Source organism: Otolemur garnettii, unplaced genomic scaffold (assembly GCF_000181295.1).
Source record: "Otolemur garnettii isolate 467f Iridium unplaced genomic scaffold, OtoGar3 scaffold00198, whole genome shotgun sequence".
NCBI lineage: Eukaryota > Metazoa > Chordata > Mammalia > Primates > Galagidae > Otolemur > Otolemur garnettii.
Genome location: NW_003852593.1, coordinates 1,447,449 through 1,456,811, shown reverse-complemented (window position 1 = coordinate 1,456,811; position 9,363 = coordinate 1,447,449). Strand labels below are relative to the sequence as shown.

Here is a 9,363-nt window from a genome sequence, read left to right as displayed (position 1 = left end):
GCCCTCCAACGGTCTGAGGGACAGTGAACTGGCCCCCTGTTTAAAAAGTTTGAAGACCTCTGATGTAGGGGAATAAGGACTCCCTACCTGCAGAGAGGGCAATGGCATGTGGATCTCTGTGGAGAGCTGTGCCAGTGGCTGAGGCAGAGGAGGTTTGTTCTGAATTCGGATAGCCGGGAGAAAAACCAAGGAGGTGAAAATAGCTGTGAGCAGGCCTGGGCACCTTCACCTCCATCCAGCTGGAGGGGCAGGTGAGCTAACACAAGAAGCTTTCCCCCAGGCAACAAGCCTAGGGGCCTTTATGTAGTGGCCAGAACAGTGACTGGGGATCAAGCCTTGATGCTGATTACTAACAGTAAAAGTAAGAGAATAGGCACCTGCCAACTTAATCATGGTCATTCAAAATAATGTGGTACCTCCTGGCCTTCAGGCAAGAAAGCCTAATTGACTGACATTCCCTACAAGAGCCAATTGGCAATACCTGTCACAAGGGCCAATATACAACTAGAATCTGTGCTTTCTGGGATTGACCATGGGTGTGTCCACCCAGGTGTGGAGGGACACGTGGGCCAGTCAGCCCCATGGGTGGTTTGCAACAAACCTTATCTCCAGATCCTAATTTAATTATATCTGCACAGACCGTACATACAAATAAGGTCATGTTCACAGGTACTAAAGGGTCAGAACTTCAACATATCTTTGGAGGGACACAGTTGAACCCCCAACACTGAAGCCTGTGCTCCAGACTCTGGCCAGTGGCTTATATGTTGTGTAGTTTTCTGGCAGATGGTCATCACAACAGTGACCCATCGGGGCAGTAGGGTCTCACTCATTATTGCCTTTGGTTATTAACTTCCTCCCCCAAACCAAACTATTTGCTGCAACAAACTTATTTTTCTGTAATGATCATTGTCAAAAAATAAGACATTTTACCTTTTTTAACTTTTTTTCCTTGCCAAGATGCTGTTAGGCCTTAGCCGGCCAGGGGAGCGTTCCAGGGTAAGTGTTCCAGGTGGAGGGGACAACAAGTGTGGGTGTGGGACAGCTGTCCCACAGCATTCCTCCAGAATGTTCCAGAAACAACAGGAGACCTGTGTGACTGCAGCAGAGTGGATGTGGGTGGGGAAGGCAGAGTTGAAGGTGATGGGCAGATGTGGGCTAGAGGAATGGGGGACCCAGGAAAGCTTCAGAGTCTCCGAGCAAGGACAGCAGCTGATGATGAACTCGGCTTAGCAGGGGCAGGCAGGGCCACATGGGAGGTGCCCAGTGGGCATCCAGATGAGAATTAAGTTTGCCTTCTCCTTTTTTTTTTTTTTTTTTTTTGAGACAGAGCCTCAAGCTGTCCCCCTGGGTAGAGTGCCGTGGCATTACAGCTCACAGCAACCTCCAACTCCTGGGTTCAAGCGAGTCTCCTGCCTCCGCCTCCCAAGTAGCTGGGATCACAGGCGCCTGCCACAACGCCCGGCTATTTTTTGGTTGCAGCCGTCATTGTTGTTTGGCGGGTCCGGGCTGGGGATTCGAACCCGCCACCTTAGGTGTACGTGGCTGGCGCCTTAGCCGGTTGAGCTATAGGCACCGAGCCTTTTTTTTTTTTTTTTTGAGACAGGGTCTCACTATGTCGCCCTCGGTAGAGTTCTATAGTATCATAGCTCATAGCAACCTCAAACTCTTGGGCTCAAGTGATTCTCTTGCCTTAGCCTCCCAAGTAGCTGGGGCTATAGGTGCCCACCACAACGCTTGCCTATTTTTGGTCGCAGTTGTCGTTGTTTAGTTGGCCCACGCCAAGTTCGAACCCGTCAGTTCCCGTGTATATGGTTGACGCTATAACCACTGTGCTATGGGCGCTGAGCCTAAGTTTACCTTCTCAGGAGAGAGGCCAGGGCTATAGAGAGGGGTGGGGAGCCGTCAGCAGGTGGGATACCAGAAGGGCCTTCAGGGGAGGTGGTGTGCCGAGCTGTAGGAGGGGTTTTTCTGGAGAAGAGGATGAGTATAGATGGGCCTGGTCCTCAGCTGTTCTCATCATTTCCCCAAAAATGCTTAGGGTCTCTGGGAAGGACTTGGGTACCAGAGGGTTTCTGAGGTGTGGGGAGGGAAGTGGAGTCACCGGACAGCCCTTAATAATGCAGACAACATAGAGCCAGCGTGGACATCAAGCCCCCTGAGTTCCAGCCAACACATGGTTTCCCTAGAGCCAGGAGCACCTCCTAAGACATAGAGGGGTCCCGAGGAAAACCCCATCAGCCACCACTGTGACGTGGAGTCTCATCTCAGGCTGTTCCCCACTAGGAAGACAGGCAGTGGCTGGGAATGAACATGATGATGTTTACTGGAAAGCGAATAGCTGTGTGCAGTGTCCTCCCGGGCCCCTGAGCAGCACCCTGACCCTACCTGCAGGGAGCTGGATGCAGCTTCCAGGAACCGCTCAGGACTGTCCTTATCAGGTCTGAATTTGTCCAGTTGCTCAATCACCATTTCGACACATTTCCCATAGTAGGCCATCCTCCCAAGGAAGGACCCTAGAGACAAACCATCACAGGTCATGTCCTCCAGAACCTCTGGGCTGCCAGCTTTCTTTCTTTTCTTTCTCTCTTTCTTTCCTTTCTTTTCTTCTCTCTCTCTTTCTTTCTTTAAATTTCAGATTATCAGAAAGGCACATATGATTAGGCTACATCGTGTTTGCCAGGTAACATCCAAGTTGTAGTTGAGCCCTTCACCTAGGAGGTGTGCCACATACCCCTACATTGTCCCTTAGATGGGAACTTATCGAGCCCCCTACCACCAATGCCTCCGTTTCTTTTTTTTTTTTTTTTTGAGACAGAGTTTCACTTTGTCGCCCCGGGTAGAGTGCTGTGGCATCACAGCTCACAGCAACCTCCAACTCTTGGGCTCAAGCGAGTCTTCTGCCTCAGCCTCCCAAGTAGCTGGGACCACAGGCACCCGCCACAACGCCCGGCTATTTTTTGGTTGCAGCTGTCATTGTTGTTTGGCTGGCCCAGGCTGGATTCAAACCCGCCACCTTAGGTGTAGGTGGCTGGCCTTAGCTACTTGAGCCACAGGCGCTGAGCCTGTTTCAAAGATAAAGGAAGTAAGACTCAGAGAGGACATGCAGCTGGCAAGTAGCCAGGCCTTGTAGGGGCACTGAACATTCCGGAATGCACCTGTCATTGCTTAAAAGGAGGGAGGCTAGATACCACCAGATGCTAAAGAGACACCTTTGGCATGAAACAGAAAAACAAAGAACCCAGAAAGAAAGGAGCCAGGAGAAAGCATATAATGCACAAAGCAGGAAAAGCATAGAAGCAAACACCAGAGCCAGACTCTGTGCCAGAGATGCATCCAAGAAACAAGGAGTGGGTAACAGCTGGGGAAAAAGAAAGGGCTCCCAAAAGTAGGTCATGACAGTGGACCTGAAAACATGAGTAACAGAGATGGAAGATAGACGCGGAGGGAATCTCCTGCAGAAGAAAAAGATGAAGCTATAGAAAAGAAAAGAAAAACACTAATTAGGGAACCATTCCAAAATGTCAAAACCCCAATTAACAGGAGCTCCAGGAAACACAGAGAAGAGAACAATAAAACAAGAAAATGCCCAAGAATTGAAGGACATGGTTTTCCAGATAGACAGATCTCCAAGCACTCAGTACAAAGAATGAATCTTGAAATTTCAGAGCCACAGGCACCTCTGAATGTTTTCAGTCAAGGGTGCGGAGTTGGGTGGCTCCAGTAGCTTAAAGAGTAGGGCACCAGCCTCCAATACTGGAGGCGGCGGTGGTTCAAACCTAGCCCCAGCCAAAAACTGCAAAAAAAAAGAAGAAAAAGAAAAAAGGATAGAGTAGTCTCGGCCTTGGGAGGAGCCAGAGAAACACCAGCCAATTCTTGAGGAAACCCACTTCTAGCCCGGAAGGCTTCATGGAGTGAGCCCAGGAAGGACAGAGGTGGGTCTGGGGAGCAGGGGATGAACTGCAAGGAGCATCTCATGGGGTACTTCTGGGAAGGTGATGTAATCCCAGAGGACAGTGAGTGGCAGGACAGGGCAGGGGCCCCAGAGAGTCATCTCCAGGAGGAGCCACACCTGGCACGACTCCTGAGAGTTTGGAAAAGAGGCTGTGATGCCTGCCAGGGACAATGGGAAGGGCAATGGGAGGGAATCCCCTGCTGCAGTCACATCAGAGCCCAGCCCCTGCTGCACGTAGACACCAAAGCCAGCAGGAGCCTCACTTTGACAAGGCCAGAGGGGGCTAGGATGGTGGCTCATACCGTAATCCCAGCACTCCACAGGCTTGTGGGCCTGCAGTCCCAGCTACTCGCTGGACCCCAGGAGTTTGAGGCTGCAGTGAGCTATGACTGATGATGCCATATACTCTAGCTGGGGTGACAGAATAAGACCCTGTCTATCTCTAAAACAAACAAACAAAAAAAAAAAAAACCAGAAGAAAGGGCTCTTGTAATTCGCAAATCTGAGACTGGCCTGTAGCCTGGTGCTGAGGATAGGCCCTGGGGACCAACTCCCAGAAAACAAAGTCACTGTGGTTCACTGGTATGGAGTGAGCTTACAGCAGGTACCACCAGGATGCAGTCACTGCCCAGGCTTGAGCCCCAGCTTGTAATGATGATGATTGTGACAGACACGTTTTCCTTTTCCTCCATGTCTGGTCCTGATGACATGTAGCAAGCAAGCAACAGTGCCTGGATGGCACCAGATTAAAAGCTATTAAACATGCAAATCCACAGATGCTGAGACTACAGCCAGGCTTGGCTGGCAGGGAGAGATGAGAGGGCTGCATGTAGGCCCCAAACTTCCATCCCCCACAGGCCGGCTCTCCAGGAACTTCCTCCTGGGGCCACCCTTCACCTCCTGGGTCACTGGCATCACTCTAGTGGGCTTCTGGGGTGCAAAACCTTCACAGCTGTGAGCAGAAAGTTCAAGAAACCTGGGCAGCAACTTTGCTGGACACCTGCTGGCTCTTGGCCACGCAGAGTTGTGCCACATTCAGAGCTGAGCCTCGGCTTGTGACAGGCTGTGCACCAGTTGCGGCTTTGGCCTCTCTCTGAACACAACACCCCTCCTTGGAAGGTCCAGCACCCCCGTAACACAGCATGGCAGGGGTGGCAGGCCTTAAACTCCACCCAGCCAGCCTGGAGACAGCAGGTCTGGGCAGCTGTGACACTACCAGGAGGAGACAGCTCAGCTACTGGGCTGGGAAGCACTTTTCTAGGACACTGCTCAGTGGGGGCAGGGACCTGTGACTTTCACTCCAGGTACTGCTGAGATGGTGGGGCTCCCCTGTGGGCATAGAGATAGGCTGAGCTCCCCCATTTTCACTAGGGTCACTCACATTGAGGTGGTTTTTCTTTTTTTGAGACAGAGTTTCACTTTGTCGCCCCAGGTAGAGTGCTCTGGCGTCATAGCTCACAGCAACCTCTAGCTCTTGGGGTTAAGTGATTCTCTTTCCTCAGCCTCCTGAGTAACAGGGGCTACAGGCACCCACCACAACACTCTGTTATTTTTAGAGATGGGGTCTCGCTCTGGCTCAGGCTGGTCTCAAACTGATGAGCTTGGGCTATCCGCTTACCTTGGCCTCCCAGAGCCACCGTGCCCAGCCTCTGAGGTAGCTTTTATTTATTTATTTATTTTTTTGTCTATTTTTTTGTAGTTTTTTTTTGGGGGGGGGACGGGGCTGGGTTTGAACCTGCCACCTCTGGCATATGGGGCTGGTGCTCTACTTCTTTGAGCTATAGGTGGCACCCTATTTATTTATTTTTTTTTTGAGACAGAGTTTTAGTATGTCACCCTCGGTAGAGTGCTGTGGTGTCACAGCTCACAGCAACCTCAAACTCCTGGGCTTAAGTGATTCTCTTGCCTCAGCCTCTCAAGTAGCTAGGACTACAGGTGCAAGCCACAATACCTAGCTATTTTCTTGTTGTAGTTATCATTGTTGTTTGTCATGCCCGGGCTGGGTTCGAACCCTTCAACCCCAGTGTATGTGGCTGGCACCCTAACCACTGAGTGAGCTACAGGCACCAAACCTGAGGTGGTTTTTAGAACCCCACAGCTGCCCAAGTGGGTCGCCTAAGTAGGAAAAACAATAAAACAGGCTAAGGGCAGCCTCTGGGGCATGGTGCTGGGGGTGGTGGTGGGAGCCTGCTACCCTCCTGGAGCTGGATAGCAGGTATGTGGGGTGGCACAGGCCCTGGCCCCAAAGGGACAGCAGGAGTGTGAGTGTGTACTGAGTGGCTTCTTCCAGATTTTGCCCCAGGGATGGGGCAGGGCCATTTGCAGAGCAGGGAGCCATGGTGCTCCACTATAATAGTGGAACCTGGCCTGTGGCTCAGGGCTTGGATTGTCCCCATCCTGTGACCTAGGGCAAATAGGCAGCAGGAGGCAAGCACTGTCTCAGCAGTCCTGGGTCTACTGGGTGACCCAGGACAAGTGACTCAGCCTCTCTGTGCCCTGGGTTCTGCAGGGTGGGGAGGAAATGGAGGTGGGAAGGCATAGGGTGGAAGGTGTCCCATGGGGTTGAGGATAGTGGGAGAAGCCTGTGTCCCCAAAGAGATGAGGTGGGCGTTTTGGGGGCCTCAGTGGGACTGAGCTGGGTGACTGGGTGCCAGGGCCCACAGGGGCCTGACATAGCACCTGCCTGGCAGGAACCCTGACTAGGTAGGACCATGTGGCCTGGGTCCTGCTGCCACTGCCCTCTGGGGGTTCCTATCCTTGCCCTGTCCTGTCCTGTGGGTCCTAGAGTCACCAGCCACAGGGCCACAGCTCTCACATGCTGCCTCCACCCTGGGTGGCTCCTAATGGCAAATAATACCAGACACTTTGGGAATCTCAGGCCACAGGCAGCACCATGGATGGGGGTGGGGGCTGAGCACCAGGGAATAGTATTTTCCCAGGGTCCCTGGTCCTAGTTTTCCGCCTGAGATAAGGACCCTGGAGGGGACACCGGGTCTAGAAGAAGTGCTGGAAAGGACACTCATTTCCATGGTTTGCCATCTGCACCATGATGAGACCTTCTCCATCTACAGAGCTGGAGGCCTTGCTGGGGGTGGGGTGGGAACTGGGCCCCTCCTGCCAGTGACCTTTATGATCAGCTACTTGTGTTCCTGGGAGCAGGTGGGCTGTGAAGGTGGATATGAGGAAAAGAGATGCTTGAATTCTGAATCCCCCTGAAACTGCAGTATGAAATTCATCAAAGCAGTTCCATCTTTGGGTAGAAAACAGGTATTAAAGTTCATCCAATTGTGATGCATGCTTTCAGCATCTCAGCTGTATTCATTCTTTCACTCATTCTCAGCTTTGATTTTTTTTATTATTGTATTGTATTCTATTTTTAATAGAGACAGAGGTCTTGCTGTGTTGCCCAGGCTGGATTCAAACTTCTGGGCTCAAGAGACTTTCCTGCCTCAGCCCCTCAAGTAGCTGGGATTACAGGGATGCACCATCATGCTCAGCTCCAGCTCTATTTTAATGGAGAAAAACAATCTATGTGGGAAGTGTGATTTCACTCCCAATCTTATTGATTGATTTTTTTCTCATGCTGATTTTAACTCCACTAATCAGGACTTGACCGTCTCATATGACCAAAGTTTCTCTTTTTCTTAGCAAATCTTTTCTAGTTAGAAATGAGATTGTAAGAAGAGGTTTAAATTCCAGTACACACAAACCACCTCAATACTCTCAACTATTAGAGAAGCCTCATTTACATAAGATCCCAAATGTGTATTAATGAAAATACATTCTTTTCCTATGATGAAAGCTAGTCTAAGGATTGCTGTCAAGTCAAGCCCCTATGGCTTGTGCTTAAAGCACAGCTCCATGTGGTAGACTTTGTTGGCTGATTTTCCATTTGCACTCCCCTTTTCCTCCCAAGTAATAAAACTGATTTTTAGTTGAACTTGTTGCTGCCCAACTGCAGGATAATGTCTCTGGCGTATGGGTGGAGTCATCTGGCTAAATTTTTTCATATGCAAGAAGTGGTAGATAGCCTGGCATTGTGGCAGACGCCTATAGTCCCAGCTACTTAGGAGCCTAAGGCAAGAGAACACTCTAGTGAGGGTGACATAGTGGGACACTGTCTAAAAAAAAAAAAGAAGTGGTACCTGATGCCTGGGCTCAGGAGGTGATGGCAGAAACACAGGGAGCCATCCTGGATCATGAGGAAGCATGATAAGGATGGTATCTAGGCAGTCTGATTCCTGGTGATGTTGGGGCCGCCACACCAGCCAAGACTGCCTCCCCATTGACCTCATTTATGTAAACACAAAAAAATCTTGTTTGGGCCATGGATTGCTCATCACATGCATCTGAATCTAACCCTAACTGATATACTCACTTTCATGAGGTCAACTTTCAACTGGACTGCAATTTCAAACCATGAAGCACAAGAAGGGAGCCTCTGAGCAGCAATAGCCTCAGGCCTTGGAGTTGGCCAAGGACAAACCAGCAGAGAACATTCACTCACTGGGCAAGTCCATTAAGTCTCTACTTGGAGTTCTTGTGCTGAGGAAATGGTGGCTTTGGGAGGTTCAGGTTTTATAGGGGGGCACTGAGAGTACAGTTTTAGATACTCAGTTAAAACTGAGGGGATGTGTTAGTCATCCAAATAGCAAGAAGCAGGTAAACAGACCCGGAGTTTCAGAGTTCAGGCTGCATACATAAGATTTGGAAAGGTTGGGGAGAAATGGTTGTTTATAAACCCATGTGCCTGCAGGAGGTCAGGCACCAAGAGAGGGGGGCATGGAACAGTCTCTAAGGACTGGGTTTGGGCTCCAGTGTGGGCATGTTAGGGAGCAGGGGAAGCATCCATCCAAGGAGGCTGATGTGTTAGTGTGAAATTGCAGTTAGGGGTAGCCTTGGGGGAGGAGGGGAAGTGAGGACAGTGTGTCACAGAGGGAGAGCAGCCAGCTGGTCACCTGCTGCTGACAGTTCAAGGAGGAAATGAGAGCTGAGCCCTGATCTCTAGATTTAACAATGTCAAGAAAGGCTTTGATAAACAGCTTCGAAGGAGTGGTTGGGGGGACAACCTGATTGGCATAGTTTCAAGAAGAACAAGTGGAAGGAACTGCAGATAAAGGGAAATTCTAGAGAGGGTTCCTCTTCAGAGGTCGCTAGAGGGGAGCAGGGAAAACCAATCAGCTGCCAAAAATAAACACGGACTACCACCACTATGTAAGGGAAATCTCTCGATGACCCTAGACCCACACTGAGTTTAATGGCCAGGAGGGATCAGGGTGTTTGTTCTCAGTCAGACCTTAAGCACCTTGAGCACTGGGACCTTGAGCTGGTGAAGACAAGGAGCAGGGAAACTTCTGAATTCCATACCAAGGAAAACTTTACTTCCTTCTTCTGTCTTTTTTTTTTTT

At 50.4% G+C, this 9,363-nt stretch overlaps 1 protein-coding gene across 1 annotated transcript in view; it reads right to left on the bottom strand.

Annotated features, from left to right (window-relative positions):
• The window catches only part of CFAP99 (cilia and flagella associated protein 99), a 26,397-nt gene extending 23,898 nt beyond the window's left edge, over positions 1–2,499 (bottom strand). Inside the window, exon 1 of the mRNA XM_003801128.2 lies at positions 2,389–2,499. Within this exon, the coding sequence (XP_003801176.1) occupies positions 2,389–2,499 (111 nt within the window). The remainder of the gene's footprint in view (positions 1–2,388) is intronic.
• Between the last annotated feature and the right edge of the window lie 6,864 nt (positions 2,500–9,363).